Source organism: Cnephaeus nilssonii (assembly GCF_951640355.1).
Source record: "Cnephaeus nilssonii genome assembly, chromosome: 15".
Classification (NCBI taxonomy): Eukaryota; Metazoa; Chordata; class Mammalia; order Chiroptera; family Vespertilionidae; genus Cnephaeus; species Cnephaeus nilssonii.
Genome location: NC_137086.1, coordinates 17,989,887 through 18,007,919, shown reverse-complemented (window position 1 = coordinate 18,007,919; position 18,033 = coordinate 17,989,887). Strand labels below are relative to the sequence as shown.

Sequence of the window (18,033 nt, the reverse complement as noted above, 5' to 3'; positions counted from 1 at the left end):
TGAAGTAAGAGAACTTAGATCGTAAGGATCATGTTGATTCTGCTAACCTGTGTTCTTCATCCCTGTGTGACACTTTAGATTGCTTTCACAATTTTAAATGAGTGTCAGTTTGTTACTACTCTGGGGGCCCTGAGAGTATTTCTGAAGGTTTAGGGCAAGGGGACATGTGGCTACCCACTGGGCATTGGGAATTGTCTTCAGAAGCATGGGTTTGTGCTGGAAGGAGACACAAAAGGGTCCCACAAAGTGAAGAGCACCCCAGTCCTGGGAGGACAATAGCCCCCTCGAAAATGCCTGGTGGATCCCATGGGGGTTATGCCAGCTTCTCTATCTGACCATCTGTATTCTCCGACAGTTCTGGAGGCCAGAAACTGGAAATTGGTGTCATCCGGCAGAGCTCAAGGTGTCAGCAGGACTGAGCTTCCTTGGGAGGTTGTTGAGTAGAATTTGTTTCCTGCCTCTTCCATTTTCTTGTGGCTGCTGGCATTCCTTGGCTTGTGACCACACTACTCCAACCTTAAAGGCCAGTGTCCTCAATTTTCTCTGCTCCATCTTCAATTGATCTTCTGCTCTGTGTGTGAGTGTGTCAGATCTCCCTCTAGTTCACTATTATAAGGATACATGTGATTGCATTTAGGGCCCACCCAGATAATTCAGAATAATCTCCCCATCGCAAGTTCCTTAACTTTATCCCATCCGCAATGCCCGTTTTTGCCATGTAACATTCACAGGTTCCAGGGATTAGGACATGGATATCTTTGGGGTGGGGTGCGGGAAGGGGGTACATTTCAGCCTACCACAGCATGCCAGCTCTAGCCTTAACTTGGCTCACGGTTGGTGTATCTCAGGTACACAAATCTGAGATAAAAAGGTGATGCACTCCTTGTGGGAACCACCCAACTTCCTCTTTGACATTGTGCAGCGAGTGTGCTGGGAAACTGTCTATACAGAGGCCAGCTATGCAGAGGGATGTGTGGCGGGGTGTTCAGATCCACTGCCCAGCACTGACTTGGGGGAGCAGTCAGCAAACAGCACCCGCCCTGCTATGGGGCTGGAGTCCGGTCATCTGGTCTGGGCCTGCGGGCATCGGCCTGTCAAGGCAGGAAGCAGATCCTTCCTTCAGCCTGTCCCGCCTTTAAGTCTGCCTAGACTGTGCCAGACAAATTGCTAAAGACCTGGCAGCAGCTTTGGGGTTCGGCCAGTCTTCACGCCATCCTTGGGCAAAACCAAACCTGTGATTTATGGCGTTTCCATGACTTTAAAGGAATTGAGCTCTCATAACAAGTCTTCGGGAAGTTTCTAATCTCTCTAAAGTTCTCTGCTGTCTTACCCTCTGGTAAGTGCTACCGGCTTTAATGCCTCTTTAGGGAGGTGCAGCCCAGGTCCAGCCTGCTGCATAGAGGAAAAAGCCGTAATAGAATCATTGTCTATTTTATGAAACGGGGTATAATTATTACGTTGGAGAGAAAGATATAAATAAACTGACAGTACACTTTACTTGCAAATTATGAATCAAACACTTACCTGTTTTTATTGAGCTCAGAGGAGCTCGAGGCTCTAGCCAAATAGCAGCTGTTTGCCTCTGCCTGGCGAACAGCGTTTAAATCTAAGCAACGCCTGTCCAGCAGGAGCTGTGCAGCCAAATCTGGGTGCTTTCTATTTTTTGAGTGAGAGAATTTACCAGGGAAGGAGGCTGTGATGCTTTGAGAGGTCATCCTGACCTGATTTACCTGTTAACTCACATTCCTGGGGAGATGAGGAAGTATTTTATAGGGGCCTGCTGAGACCTGAACAGCTGCTGGCCTCACACCTCCATCTCTTCTGCTTTCCCATATTGCTACAGGAATTTCATCATTTAAGGAAGAGTAGCAACAAAGGGGCCACCCTTTTACAACTCTCACTGGAAATTTTGAGTTGGGGAAATTTACTCCATGGTGAGATTGGTACATAGGAGGTGTTCGATGTATGGTTATTGAATAAATGAATAAATAATGAATGAATGAACTTAATTTTTTCCACTATGACAACTCTACAAGATCTTGTAATAGGATAGCACTACCCAGTGACAATGTCATGGAAGATAGAGAAGGTTTGGTAGAGGGGACATGTGATATCAGCAATACTTGACTGATGTTCTAACTATGGCTTTTCCTCATTCTCAGTGTATGTGTAAGAAAGCCTGTTTGTCTTCTCCACACTCCTCTTGGATGTCAGTAACTCAGGCACGTGGAATAAGTACTTGCCAGAAGTAGATGGTGGTGAGCTGGGCCATAGCGCTTGGGGTACATAGAGAAGTTTTGGAAATGACCTCTGATGTGGAGTAAAAACCCAATGGATTTTATAACCTATGCTGCCAATTGGCTGTAAAGTCTCTCCCCTTCACCTCTCTCCCCACTCTTTACCTTCTTTGAGGGGTGCAATCAGTGTTTGAGTGTTGCATGGGGCAGTTAGAGTGGTGCCCTTGGGCAAAGCATTAAACATCTCCTCATCTGAAAGTGGGGGACCACTGGCACTCTGCCTCAGGATCTCTGAAGTACAGGTGTCTGGCACAGAGAAAACACTTGATCATTGAGAGCTACCATCGCAGGAGGTTTCTGGGTTCCCCTGTGGTCTGGATTCTGGCTAAGGCCCAGAGCTGGGCCAGAAGGCCCCAGTGCCCATTCTAAATGAAGTGCCACTGAACTTCCCACAGGGGGTGGGGGGCATTCGATTAGAATCTGCGCAATCACCAGCCCCACCTCACCGGGGCCAGTCAGCAGAAGGAAAGGACCAGAAGAGTTGGGGTTAGTAGCCACTATTTGGGGACAGCAGTGTTCAGGACCTTTCCTCCCTTCCTTCTGGCCTTGCCCTTCCCAAGCCACGGGAAGGAACTTCCAGGAACTGGCTCACCATGACTGCAGGGGCCTGAGGGAAGGAGATGGGTCCCTCTCTTCTCTGATCTTGCTGAGCCGCAGCACCCACCGGCCCACCTGGTGCACTGCAGAAGCAGGCTTGCAGAGAAAGTTTTGGGGAGTATTCTTGGAGTGTAGAAGTATTCTCCCTCTCAGTATAAAAATAGGGGGTACTTGACATGTGGTCCCTAAAGTTGGGGGGCTTACTTGAACATAGGGATTGTTTCTGAAGGGGTGGGTGCAAGGCTCAGAAGGCCAAAGGTGAAGTGAGATGGGAAGGGAAAGGTGACCTCACCCCATCCTTGCTCTCCTAAACCCCTGAGGGGAAGAAGACAACCCCAGTCATTCCCATGGCTCTGTGCAAAGCGGCTGCGGAGCCAAGGAGCGGACCTAACTCAGATGAAGAGTGGGGCCCAGCCTCTGGCCCAGCAGTAGGGGACCACGATGCAGCTGAGCACCATCCTCTGGCCCCAGATGTATCCACATATGTCACCTCCTAGAAATCACGGAGAACGGCTGGCCTCGATGAGACCACCGAGAGGCCAGGGGCGATCTCCCTCCATCAGCTGGTCAGTCTTTATGGGACTTCTGTCACCTATTCCTCCTCTGTGCCCACACCAAAAGGGGACAGGAGCGAGATCAGAAATGGTCCCTGAGCCACCACAGTCTGCTGCCAGCGTGGGGGTAGGGGTGGGGAACTGCTGTCTCCTTGCACTTCAACCAAAACAAGGCTAGATTGCCAGAAACATTAAGATGTCATTAAAGATATAGTTGGAGAAGTAACTGGGGGGTGGGGGTGGGGGGGATGAAAACCAGTTGCTATTTGTATGCCAAGGCCTCTCAGATCAAGGCTCTTTATAGACACTGTTATTAGCATAAACATACAGATTAATGGTATAGAGAGAGGTTTCTGGAGCCACACTGTCTGGGTTTGATTCTCAGCTCTGCTACTTACTAGCTGTGTGACAAAGGGCAAGTTACTAAACTACTCTGCGCTGTATTTTCCTTAAACTGTAAATTAGGGCTAAGAATAGTACATACCCATGGCGTTGTTGGGCTGATTGAGTGCAGTAATCAGCTCTGGGAACAGTGCCTGGCACACAGCAAATGTTCAATAAATGCTAGCTTCTCACACTATTGTTACACCATGTTCTCCTTAAGTCCGTGAACAAAATTGGCCAGCCCAGCAAGTTTCTGGGAGCAATGCAAAATCCCATTATAAAGCAACTCACCGATTCTCTTTGTGTGGGAAATCAAAGAACCCCCACAGACACACTACTGCAGAGCACACTTCCCGCTCTTACACAGAAACTTAGAAAAAGGTATTTTCTTGGCCTGAGGGCTATCAGTACCACCTTTGTGGTTTACCTGATGCTAGGTCCCAGCCTCAGAGGCAGTCTATCTGTGGTCTGGGTTATTCAGATTCGCTGTTTGCTGTTATCTCCTAAGCCACATCCTTCCCTTCCCTTCATTTCATACCTAAGTGAAGACAGCCTTTTCCCTTTCAGCTGCCTGGGAATATTTCCAGACAGAATGCCATGTCATCTTCTAAAGTAACAATACAATAAAATTCAAGGTAGCAGCATTGAAATCTGAATGAATGACACAAACAGAGACAACCTTGGAATTGGGAAAACAACAACAAAGAGCCTCATTCCTCTGCCCCAGCCCTCCAATCCCGTTGATTTCTGGGCCCATCTTCCTGGCATCTGTTAAAATATTACTGAAGTCAGTGGACCTTGCCCGGTTAAGATGTTAATTTCTACACTATCTCCTAAAACACAACATTGCATGTTTACGAACTCAGAAGATTTAGATGAAATCACTCATGAATACTTGCCTGCTTTGGCAGCTGGGCTTTTAGCTGATGAATATGTAAGAGCCGATGGGTAGGTTACGCCCTTTTGGGGTTTACCTTCTGCAAAAGAGAGAAAAAAAGATTTATTTCTAGAACTAGAGGCTTTAGATGGCTCTGTTTTGATAAGCTGCTTCCCTCCTTCAAATTTGTCTTTCTTTGAGTTCAATAAAATCAGTCCATCTCCCCCCCCCCCCCCCCCGTGCTGAATCGTTGATTACAACACAAAAGTCAAGTGGCATTTTGCTTTCCTGGATAGCCTGTACTTTATTAATATTCGAAAGGAAGCAATGAAACCTCCTTGACTCAGAGTTCACATGAGCATCCACTGTTTTGCCCATGAAGATGTGACATGGAAGCTGAGGTTTTCATACATGTGGCTTTGAATGTTTAATTAGGTCAGGAGATGGATGTGAAAACATTCCCCATGCCCCTCGTCAGATGCTGGAGTGCTCTGGCCACAGGCTGGCTATGCCTGAACGGCTGCCCCTCACTTTCATGGACCCTGTGGGATCCATTTGAATTCCATGGCCCTATAGAAGCCTGGAAGTAGGGAAATGGAAATGTAGATCAGCCTTGACAATAAGCATTAGTTGCCCACCCAGGGAGAGAAAGTTAGATGCCAGGCAAGAAGAAGGAATGCTAATGTATAGCAGGGAAATAATGGAGACATAGAAAACAAGACCACCCTAGCTGGTTTGGCTTAGTGGATAGAGCGTCAGCCTGTGGACTAAAGAGTCCTGGGTTCAATTCTGGTTAAGGGCACATGCCTGGGTTTTGGGTCCGATCCCCAGTAGGGGGCGTGCAGGAGGCAGCCGATCAATGATTCTCTCTAATCATTGATGTTTCTATCTCTCCCTCTCCCTTCCTCTCTGAAATCAATAAAAATCCTATCTAATGAGGGAATATGCTAATTGACCATCATGCCATCACAAAAGATGGTGGCGCCCACAGCCAATAAGGAGGGAATATGCTAAATGACTGCCCCGCCCTCAAAGATGGTGGCGCCCACAGCCAATAAGGAGGGAATATGCTAATTGACTTCCCCGTTCTCAAAGATGGCAGCGCCCAGTCCCCTCAGTCCCACTGGGGCGGCAGGCGTGTGGCAAGGCTGGGCCTGCCCCGTGCGCCTGCCTCCAGAGTCCCCCAGTCTTCTCAGCCCCCCAGGCACCCAGGGCCGGCCCAAGGCGCAGGTAAGCCTCAGATGGCGGCTGCCCAGCCTCCCAGGGCTGCCCGAGGCTCAGGTAACCAGGGCTGGCTGAGGCTTGCGCTGCTGGCAGTGGCAGCAGCAGAGGTGTGATGGGTCATCGCCTTCCCCTGATTAAAGGGTCACCTCCTGCCCCTGAGGGCTCCCAGACTGTGAGAGGGGGCAGGTTGGGCTGAGGGACCCCCCTCCAATGCATGAATTTTCATGCACTGGGCTTCTAGTATATTTAAAAAAGAAAACAAGACCAATCAGGGACAGGGGCTGGGTAAGGAAGTACCAAGCCGGATAGGACTGGAAATTGCCCACGGTCTTCCCCCACCATGAGGTCATGCCCAAAATTCCACCAGGAAACAGAAAGTGTCCATGGAAAGTAGAAGCCCCCCAAAAGGCAGGCACTTTGTCTCACATGGTAACTGTTGAACTCTCAGCACCTGTAGCAGTCAGTGTCTGACATGTAGTAGATGCTCAGTAAGTTTTTATTTAGCAAAGGGCTATCTTAATGCTTAGATCTCCATTAAAATTCAAATACCCATTATCCAATATTTCCATCTAATAATGAAAGCATTTTAACTCTCAGCGTGAGGGAATATTTTTGTAGGGTGGGGCTCAGGAGAAGATGGCGGGGAGCATTGAATGGAGAGCGCAAGGGGGTGGAACAGAATCTAGTACAAACGATTGTAGGATCATGACACAGACAGAATAATGGGATCTCAGGAAGTGTTTGGGATTGGGAGTAAGGAAATATAGGTTTCACCTGAAACTGATACAAAATAATATTGAATGTAAACTATAATTGGAAAAATATTTTTTAAATTTAAAATTATACGTTTCTGTTTCTATTTTGCCATTGACTAACTGCCTCAGCCTCTGACACTCATGTTTTTTTCATTCAGAAAATATGCACAATGACATGGACCAACTTACAACACAAAGTTGTAGGATCTAATGGGGAAAAAAATAGTTAAAGGTTTTGGAACTATAGGTCACCAAAGAAATGCAAAAAGTTATTCTGGTGTTACCGATAAATATCACTCCAAGTGGGGATGAGACAAATCGTTGGGCTTCGTGCCATTCGAGTCACCTGGGAGCAGAGCTTGGCACTTCCCGGTCCTCCCCCTGGTCTGGGCCCGACCCAAACAGACGTCAGTGGAGGCTCTTCAGACCCAAGGAGGGCCCTTGCTGTGGCCTCGCTCTATCAACCGAGCGCTGCAGAGACATGGTCTGTTTCCTATTCTTTTAAAATCCTATAGTTCTTTCTGTTCAGAAGGAAAAGGGGCATGAGCTCCATTTTCTGAAATGTGGATCAAAAAACAAATGGGCAGTTCTAGGAGGTCCCTCTCTGACCTTTCCCATCCCCGGACTTTGAAAAGATTATGCTCACCAAAAATGCACATCTCTCCAGCTCCCTCCCAGACCGAAGCAAATTAAGGAGCACAGTGACATGTGAACATTAGCAATAAAAACCCAAGAAAGGTCATGGAGGCATCTGAGCCATCAGAGGATGATTCTGACATGGTTCTGTGAAACTTGCTGGCCATGAGCCTCTGAGCAATTGGGGGGCATGCCGTGGCCACCTCCCAGCCGACAGCCTTACGCTGCAGTGCGCTTTCCTGTCTCCTCCATTTGAAAGACACTCCTAACCCTGCCGGCGTGGCTCAGTGGTTGAGCATCGACCTATGAACCAGGAGGTCACGGTGCGATTCCTGGTCAGGGCATGCGCTCAGGTTGCGGGCTCAGTCCCCAGTGTGGGGCGTGCAGGAGGCAGCCGATCATTGATTCTCTCTCATCATTGATGTTTCTTTCTCTCTCCCTCTCTCTTCCTCTCTGAAATCAATAAAAATATATTTAAAAAAGAAAGACTTCTAGCCATTGCAGAAGCACAAGTGTTTATTATCATTGGCCAAAAGGGTTTTCGGTTATATGTCAGGAGATGGAATGAGGGGATGTGGAAGTTGAGATTTATAGGGAATAATCTCAGCAGATTGATATGCTCATGGAATTAATTTTTCTTTTAAACCTCTATTGGGATTCTTGGATTGCAGGCTAAATACTTTAGTTCAAAATACTCTTATTTAGCCAGGAGCTACTTGGTAAACACCTATGTGGAGATTATATTTCTCTCCATACTCAACAAATTTGTATTCTAGACATAGCATTTTCATAAGGCCCCTATTCTGAATTCTTTGTTACAAGGCAAACCTCATAGTACTATGGTTGATGACTTTCTACTCTCTGACTTAGGAAGCAGTCTAATTTGTATCCTAAGTGTGCAGCGGGGGGAGGGAGGTTGTTCTTTCTATAAAAATACTAGCTAATGCATGTGAAAGAAATGACAGAATTAGAACAACTATAATTACTAATATAATTCTTGCTGCAGCAAGGATCAATAGATGTTTACACCACTGAGTGATTTGTTGGGAAACAAGCTATTCATGCTGTTTCAAAGTATCACCCTGCAGATTGCTTATTAATTACGAGGTATTTTCAGCATGGAGAGGGAAGGTAACATATCCAATTAATCAAATTTAGCCTCACCAACAACTGGCCGCATTGCCATTATGTGCCTTCTGATATGGTCATTGTGATAGGACATAATGGATATGCTATGATGCTACCTGTATCGTATCCTTGCCAAAATATTTAACCTGAATTCAATCAGGAGGAAACAATTGGAGATGTTTATGGTCCAGATTGTGGGACATACTACTAGACGACTGGCTGGGACTTCAAAAATGTCATTGCTGTTCATGACCAAAAAGGTAATGTGTTGAGATAGTTCTAGATTGAAGGACACCAAATAGACATGACAACTAAATGCAATGGATGATCTTTGGATTGTTGATCCAAAAAAGGAAGAAATTATTCTGAAGACTATTTTAGGATAATTGGATACAATTGAATAGAAACTATTTATTAGATAATATTGTATCAATGCTAATTTTTCAGATATGGTATTGGTTATTTAGGAAAATGTTCTTGCTCTTGCAAGTTGAGTATTGAAGATCAAGTGTCATGATGCCTGCCTGGTTTAGACAAAATACAGGTAGATGATAGGCAGACAAACAGATAAAGCAAATATAGCAACTTATTAACAATTGGTGAATCTGGGTAAAGGGGATCTAGATATTCATTGTATTATTCTTTGAATTTTTCTGTAAATTAAAAAAAATTCAAAATGAAAGGTTAGATTGGTGCCCGACTGGCATGGCTCAGTGGTTGAGCATTGACCTATGAACCAGGAGGTCGTGCGCCAGAAGCCAGTTCCAGCATGTCATAATTGCAAGAGTTTCATCGAAAGGTTGATGGAACTTGGGGATTCAACGGGGCTGAGTCACATATGTTATCACCTGTTGGGAATGGCTAAAGGCATTTCCCCAAACCTGAAAGGGATGCATAAATTGATTGCTTGCTGCCAGACAGCTCGGGGCATCTTAATCTACATGTTATTGCCTCCTGTTGGCCAAACAACTGAACAGCCAAAGGCAATTCCCCATTCTGACAATGGATTCTGTACCTAACCCTACTCTTTGATGTGTATATCTCCACCTTGCCTTAGGACAGATTGTGTTAATAAAAAGCAAGGGGTCCTGAGACGAGGAGAACTTGGTCTTAATCTTTAGCCAAGCTCCTCTTCCCCCCACCCCCCCCCCCCCCCGCCCCAAATGCCTTTCTAAATTATGTTTTGTCTCTGGACTCTTGTTTAATTTATGCACAGCCCCTTCTCTAGGTTTCCAGAACCCTTCAAGACCACCGGCATTAGTCGTGCGGGGGGCATGTGGGAGGCAGCCGATCAATGATTCTCTCTTTCATCATTGATGTTTATATATCTCTCTCCCTCTCCCTTCCTCTCTGAAATCAATAAGAATATATTTTTTAAAAGGTTAGGTTGGGAAAATTCACAAATATAATGAAAAGGGGGGGATCATTATAGTACAAATATACTTGCTTACCTTTTCACTGTGAAATCGTACTAGTCACTAGCTCACTGACATTACCTCTTTGGAAAAGGGGAGAAAAGTGAAAATGATTTTCTACAAAAATCCAAAAGAGCTAGATAGTGAAAACTGATTGACTAGTGCAACAATTATTAAATAAAAATAAATCTCAAATAAAATTGTTGCTCAGTTCTTTAAGAGCCCATGTCCCTATCTGTTCATTTAACAGAAATCTCTAGGAATAAGGTTCTAGATCTGAGACTCATTTGGCCTAACAAAAGGAATAGTTAAAAAAAAAACCCAAGTTATTAAATGTAATTCACTTAATTAAAAAGTTTGATTGGGCTTACAGATAGCTGCAGTGTGTTTAACATGAGTAATTGGAGCCTTTCAATATTTCCAGACTGCAGTGATTTATCACTGTAATTATAATTCATTGTTTCATGATCCTAATTATGAGAAGAACTAATCCTTCAGGTTTTATGAAATGAGGTGGGCCATGAATTAAAACTAACAGCACATTGGAAAGAGCACATTTTGTCCCAAGAGGTTACTTAACCCAAGCACCCATGTTAGCAGCGTCCCCCCGGAGTGAAGGCGTACCTGAGACGACGAAGGATTCTCTCCACCGGGGTAGGGATAAGGACTGGACGCCATTGGAATAACTCCCTCTGTAGCCAGACTGGCCAGCTACTTTCTGAACAAGTACTTTCCCTCCTGAATTATCGAGCAAGCCACTGTGAAGTGAAAGGAAATTTTTTGAAGAAAGAACAGAATAAATATTGTTTGATGTGATCAACAGAATACCAAACCAGCCTCTCTCTTTGTTTAGAGATAGGAAAGCAGCGAGATTAAGAAAAGGGTCACCTTGACCTGCAGCCCACCCCGCCAAGAACTGTGCCTCCTTCACATGGCCCAGCATCCACCTCCCAGCTCTGATGTCCTTTTTCTTATTACAGGACCTGATGGTTTAGTCAGGAATTTCTCTTTGCCACCACGCTTCAAATTTCTTTTCCCTGGTTTACTCGTTCCCACTAGTTCTTTCTTTTTGATGTTGTTAATCCTCACCCATAGATTTTTTCTATTGATTTTTAGAGAGTGGAAGGAAGGGAGGGAGGGGGAAGAAAGAAAAACATGGATGTGAGAGAGATATCAGACGCCTATTGTGTTGGCTCTTGTCATTTTTTTATTTGACAGCCTAAGGGAAGAGGTCAGTGCTCCTGACTAGTCAGGTTTTGGATGTTTTAAATTCTGCACACACCCCAACCAGGCCGGGATCTAACCTGCAATCCAGGTACATGCCATTGACTGTGAATTGAACCCACAACCCTTCCATGTGCAAGCCGACACTCTAACCAATTAGCCACACTGGCCAGGGCCCCATTTGTTCTTTTAAGTAAAACCCCTTTCCTGACAATTTCCAATTTCGTTGTGTGACATCACAGAATGAATCCAGTTATTTCAAAGAGTGTGATACGATGTTTTTAAAAGCAAATTATTCCTTTTATTTTGGGCCCGAAAGGTGTGTAGCTAAGTTAAGCTCTTTAAAAGAGTCCTCAAACACAAGGAATTGTTTATTTACTTTCTAGGTTTTGAAGGTTTTGGATCCTGACACGACGTAACTGACATTGCTACCTCTTTCCTCCTGTGTGAGACAGACGCTCAGTTCTGGTTTCTGAATATCATTTTCACATTGTCGTCCCCTGGCCCCGAGGGTAAAATGGCTCTTTGGGTATCTGTAATTTATGGCACAGGGGAGCTAAAAAGTACTTAGGTTTGTGTTTATCAACACCCTTCCTTCCCTCCTGGAGTAGCGGTTGCCATTTCTTGCTCACCCACCTTATGGGAGTCAACAACGTTCACTACTCAACTTCATGACCCAGAAGAAAAGAAAGTGATAATAATACTTCGCATTTACAGCACTAAATTGCTTTAAAATCATCCCCATATATCAGCGATTTTCAACCAGTGCACTGCAAGAATTTTTAAAACATCCAAAACCTGACTATTTAGTCAGGGGCACTGACCTCTTTTCGCTTAGATTGTCAAGTAAAAAAATGACAACAGCCAACACAACAATAGGTATCTGGTGTGAATGAATCAAAATTATACCTATTTTTTTTTGTCAGATTGGAAAAAAATATATTCTTTGGTGTGCCGCAGAATTTTAGTTATTAGTTTATGTGTGCCAGGAGATGAAAAAGGTTGAATATAGTTGCCATCTATGGTGTCTCCCTGGGTCCCTCAGCAAACCTATGAGTTGTGGAGTAGATCGAATGTGTTATTCCCAGATCATAGAAACAGATTTAGAGGTTGAGTGACTCCAGATTAACTAGTAAATTTCAAGGCAAGGATTTGAATCCAGGTCTAAGTGACCTGGAATCCTGGGTCTGTCCCACTGGTCACAGTGGCCTCTTGGGTTCAAAAGCACAGGTACCTCCTGGCGCTAACTCCTCATGTCCTGGCAACCCTGCTGTCTCTTCTCTCAGGAGCGCTCAGAATCCCTTACCTCACTTCTCCCAGCTGCAGCTGGGCTGGTCTCAGCTCCCGACAGACCCTGGTTCTCTCTCACGTGTCTCAGTCCAAGCTGCAATGTTTGCTCTGAGAACCTGGCTCCCACTTCTGCCTCACTGGATCCCTAACACCACCTTCCCCACCGAGATTGACATGACTTCCCTAGGCCCCTTCCTAGCCACACCTGACACCCTGTCTCCCAGTTGAGACTCTGAGTTCATTTGGTCTCCCAGCTAGACTGGAAATTCTCATTTGGGAAGGACCAGGTTTCTTGCTTCTGTATTAGAAGGCCTGTCAGTGGTGTGTGGGCTCTGCTTCCCAAAGCCAACTGGTAAACTTCAGGATTGTGGGAGCTGGTTCATTTCACATCAGTAGCTTGAAATCAGACACGATGGGAGTATTTATACCACCCAAATCGGTAAATCAACAACCCCAACCTTTTTGGAGAGCCGGTGGTTAAAACATTTACCAGCATACCAGTGGTGTATCCGGAAACTTCTAATTATTAAAAGAAATTATCCTGTGGTCCCTTTACTCATAATTAATGGGGGAAATAAAAATAACTTATGGCTTTTTATTTTCCCCCAGAGAAATTATTCTGCTCCTGGATTTATATTCCATTTTATGGAGGAAGTGTGTGTGTGCACTCCCTGCAGCTGCCGCTCAGAGTGAGGGAGGGGGCCGTGCTGTGCTTTCCTCGGGCTGTTGGAAAGGCCTGTGGAGGCCTCCAGGGTTCTCACGATGGACTTGTGAACGTTACGTAAGACTGAAAACCCAGACTCAGGGAGGGGTGCAAGGTGTAGACCTATTGTGCTCCCATGAGGGGCTCCCATGAGATGCTCCGGTTGTAGAAGAGAGTGAGCCTCATCTTGTAGACTTGAGGGTGAGGACATTCTCCCAGAGAAGGGCAGATCCTGGGAGGTCAGTGGTCTATAACTACAGGAGGCAACAGCAGTCCAGGGAGGCGAATGCACCAGACACTTGGCCACCACAGGAGGTCCTGGAGGAAGGACAGAGCCTGAAGTGTATCCCCTGGGCTCTGGGCTGGAAGTCGTGGACATGACTTCTAATCCTGAATGTGCAACTAACTAGCAATTTAATGAACTTCCCTATGCTTCAGTTCCTCTTCTAACAAATGGGGATGCTAGTAGCAGCCTCTTAGGGTTGAGATGATGCTAAAAGGCGAGAATTACAGTGCAAAGGATTACTGCCCTTCTGATGACATCTTTGGTGAGGTCACATTAACTTGCATGGCTCTGTCCTGCATAGGAAACATGGAAAGGCAAGAGAGTGCCAGAGTGGTCAGCGGAAACCAGTGCCAGCCATCTTAGATCAGTTGGAAAAATACAGGCACCTTAAGACAGGCTCAGCCTCTGCAACAGAGGTCAGTGTCTACACAGACGCAGACGGGAGAGAGCTGATGTGGTGGAGCTGTGGGCACGCCCATGGGCGTGAAGGATGAATGTGAGCGTGCACACGCGTGCAGGTATGTTTGGGAGGCATGCACGTGTGTATTCATGCACGTTCAGGTGTGTATATAAATCTTTACATACCTCTTTTGGCATGAAATTGACTTCAGAGTGAAAGCAAAATATTTTTATTCCATAGTCTGGAGTTACGAAACAGCATTTGGTGTTGTTTTTCTTTAATATTCCTCTACTTGTCTCTAACAGAGCCTCCATAGTCCTGTCACATTGAACGACCGGTTAATTCCTTATCTCTCTGCAGTGATGGGGAAAAGAGGAGTACGGCCAACAAAATCTACTAGTAATTCTTCCAACTGTTTTTACACGTAGATTTTTTTCTTTTCTTACTGCTTTTCCAATTTCAGAGAAGCTACTGGCTACATACCTTGAAGGGAAATGCATTTTACATCTTCTCCCCTCTCTCTGGAGAGGTACACTGAACAATCAACCAACTGGTGTGCCAGGAAGGAAAGGGAGAAGATACCAGAAGCCTGAATAATTCAGACACTCCATCCAGTATCCAGTGTCCATGCCTTGGGTCAGGAGCCACGTCTCACAGCAGGGCCTGTGGTGGGTAGGAGTGCAGGCACTGACGTGGCTTCAAGTCCCCATCTGCTACTAAATTTTAATAGTGTGGCTCTTCAACTTCTCTTCATCCTTAGGGTGTGGTTAATCATAGCAGATACCGAATAGGGCAATGGTGAGGTTTAAATAAGATAACATAGGTGTGGTGCTTGACACATACACATTAACCTTATTATCAAAGATATTAAGTAAAGCCCTAGCCAGTTCGGCTCAGTGGATAAAGCGTCGGCCTGCGCATTCCATTCCGGTCAAGGGCACATGCCCGGGTTACGGGCTTGATCCCCAGTAGGGGGTGTGCAGGAGGCAGCCGATCAATGGTTTCTTTCTCGTCATTGATGTTTCTGTCTCTCTCTCTCCCTCTCCTTGCCTCTCTGAAATCAATAAAAAATAATCTTTTTTTTTTTTTTTAAAAATATATTTTATTGATTTTTTAAAGAGAGGAAGGTAGATGGATAGAAAGCTAGAAACATCGATGAGAGAGAAACATCGACCAGTTGCCTCCTGCACACCCCCTACTAGGGATGTGCCCGCAACCAAGGTACATGCCCTTGACCGGAATCGAACCTGGGACCTTTCAGTCCGCAGGCCGACGCTCTATCCATTGAGCCAAACCGGTTTTGGCAAAATCAATAAAAAATAATCTATATAAAAAGATATTCGGTAAGTATACGTTTCCTGTGTTGTATGAGGATTCTGTGAGGGTCACCTTTGCCTCTCCTCCTTTAGGCAGTGACTTAGGCCAAAGCATGCCATGCCTCCTGTCCTCCTGCCTGGTCTCAAACCAACAGCTGACCACGCAGTGGCACCACCCCCTCCTCCTCACTCTTCCTGTCCCACGGTCTCAGGCATCACCATGGCTGGGACATTTCTTCTCCAAACGTCTGGGCCTGCCTTAGTCTCATCCCTAGTATCTCCTTGCTCAGCACACACAGGTATTTACATCATCAAGAACTTTGGTGTCCTTGCCAGGAACGTGAAAGGGTAGGCTCTTCCCCCGCCTCCATTGAGGTGTACAGAGGAGGGAGCCCTGCTATCCACAGAGCACTGGGAAAGGAGATCCAGGACCACCCGCGGCTCCTGCGGAATCCTCTGGGGAAGGGAGGGGGGCAGATGAAATCCAGGGTGCTCAGTTACATCTGTACATTTTTGTTTGCTACATCAGGCAACCCTGCCCTGGCTTCCCGCCCACACCCTGATTGCTAGCTGTTAAGTAGCTCCGTGCTACCCACCTGTGAACCGCAGCGGCACACACGCTGGAGTAGGAAGCGTAGACGTTCGTGCCGTACACGTGGTACTTGGGGTCTTGGCATCCTGCCGGGCATTTCACGATGAACTCGGGATGGATGATCTTCCCAGCTTTGACATCACAGTTGATCTGAGGCACAGCTGAGAATATAAAATAGGTCAAAATTACACCCTGTGCTATCAGCTTATATGGGGTGACTCTGTCAGGTCATAACTATTCATTTAGTTAATCACGAAGAGCCAGAGCCTGGGCTGACCCTAGGTCCCCTCCATGTAATGAAAGCAAAGATGTAATTAATTAGGACATCCCTCAGACCAGACAAACAACAAACGCCATCCGTTGCATTTAACTGCCGAGAGCAAAAGCAAAAAGCTCAGTCCTGTGTTTATCTGGGCAATCAATTAATTGATCCGTGGTCAAGATGAGAGTGATCTTTCCTCATCTGCCTTCACACTTGGTGGGAAGCTGGGAGCTCCCTGCTGCGCACCCAGGAGAAGCTCATCCCCCCTCCTTTTTTGGCTGTGACTGCAGTTGCCAGGCTAGTGCTGTCCTGTGGAGTAGGCCAGCCTTCTGGAGCTAAAAGCTTGCTAGGGGTGTGCGGCTCTCATGGCAGGACCTACAAGGAAGTGCGGCTGCGTCTTCCCTGGAAAAATTTACCTCTCAAACCCGAGGGAAAAGGTCTCCTAGATGACACTATACCGATGCCCTTCGAGCTGGGACTGTTTCCCGCTCTGGGCCCATTCTTCAGAGGGGACTCTGGAACGTGAGCACAGTTCAAGGAGTAAGCAGGCTCCGGGGGGTCTGGAAACTCCCAGATGAAGGGATGGCTGGCAGACATGGGCTGTTTGGCCCTAAGAAGGAGAGAATTTGGAGGCAAGTGGCAGCTGTCTCCACAAGGAGGACCATTGTGTGCTGACACCAGAGGGCAGAGTTAGAGTTAAAGGGTAGACAAGAGTGGCCGGGAAGAACTTACCTAGTAATAGAATTTGCCCTTGAGGAGTGGGCTGCCCCATGAGCAGTGAATGGGCTGAAGTGTGCAAGGAGGAACTGGACAGTCGAGGAGGGGATTTCCACAGTGGGCGGGGAGGTAGAACGAAAGCCCCGCCCAGTGCCAGGAGTCTGTGATTACATACATGTACACGGGGTCAGGATCTCTGCCAGGCCACCCACCCTCTAACTGGGTTCCTGAGATGGTCTCAGAGCTGCTAATGGCTTCCAGCTGTAGTCAAAGCGCACACTGGTTTCCTTAACCCTTACCTACCTGAGTGGGGCAGAGCGGCACCTCACTCAGAATGGAGAGAACCCAGCGGTAGGACGCCTACTCTTTCCTTAAACACCCGCCCTGACAGTCTCTGCCGCTCAGGGCTGGGCCAGTACGGGAGCCCTGCTCCTGGGAGCCCAGGGGCTGAGTTTGATCACAGGCTAAAACAATTTGTGGTCTACGTAAGAAGCGGAGCGCTGTGCTTAAAACAGTTTTGTGGTTTCATTCTTCCCGCCACAGGTTGCCTCCTCTCCAAAGTTATTTTCTTTTTATCTTTCATTCTTTTAAACCCTGATACTCAAGGCTGCATTTACTATTTTGAGTCGTAGAGTTTTGTGTTTGTTTTTTTTAAAGGCAATTTAGGGGCTGACGATGCCAGTGTGTAGTCTCTCCTTAAACTGGTCCGTTGTTTGATCCCTGGGTGTAGCTCAGTGCGTTCAGCTCTCCTCCTGTCTACAGATCACATCCCCACTCCCAAATGCACCTCCTCCCTTAGACGGAAAGAAAAGGAAAGCATTCCTTCTTGGTTCTTATTTATTTGAAACTAGAGGCCCAGCGCACGATTCAATCGTGCGGGTAGGGTCCCTAGGCCTAGCCTCCTGCGATCAGGGCCATCTTCTGACTGTTCGCCAGTCCCCAGGCCCAATGCTGCCTCCGCCGCCGCCACTGAGCTGCCAGGCTGTTGGGATCACCAGCTCATCCCCAGCCTCTGCCGCTGCTGCTGGGGCTTGAGGCGCTGACGAAGGGGAGCATGGCAGGGGATCCGGGTGCGGACAACCGGCTCCCCGCCTCCGATGGCAGCGGAGCTGGGTGTCCAGGGTGTCCGAGGCAGCCCCCCTCAGCGGCCGCCAATCCAGCCGTTGAGAGGCGGGGGGGGGGGGGGGGGCGGGAGTCCCACGCCTCTCAATGGCCGGATATGCCACCCCAAGTCCCGCCCCCCAGCCTCCCACCGCCCAATCGTGGGCGTAGCGGAGTGATGGTTATTTGCATATTGCCTTTTTATTATGAAGGATAGGAGGTGACAAGCTCTATGAACCGGGGTTCAATTTGGATGTAACTTTGGCTCTCTAAGA

General features: G+C 46.9%; 1 protein-coding gene across 1 annotated transcript in view; it reads right to left on the bottom strand.

Moving 5' to 3' along the window:
- The window catches only part of VIT (vitrin), a 93,834-nt gene that overhangs the window by 37,541 nt on the left and 38,260 nt on the right, over window positions 1-18,033 (bottom strand). The window contains exons 4-6 of the mRNA XM_079791890.1: window positions 15,683-15,839; window positions 10,492-10,625; window positions 4,732-4,809 (exon numbers count right to left, since the gene is read on the bottom strand). Of these exons, the coding sequence (XP_079648016.1) occupies window positions 4,732-4,809; window positions 10,492-10,625; window positions 15,683-15,839 (369 nt within the window). The remainder of the gene's footprint in view (window positions 1-4,731; window positions 4,810-10,491; window positions 10,626-15,682; window positions 15,840-18,033) is intronic.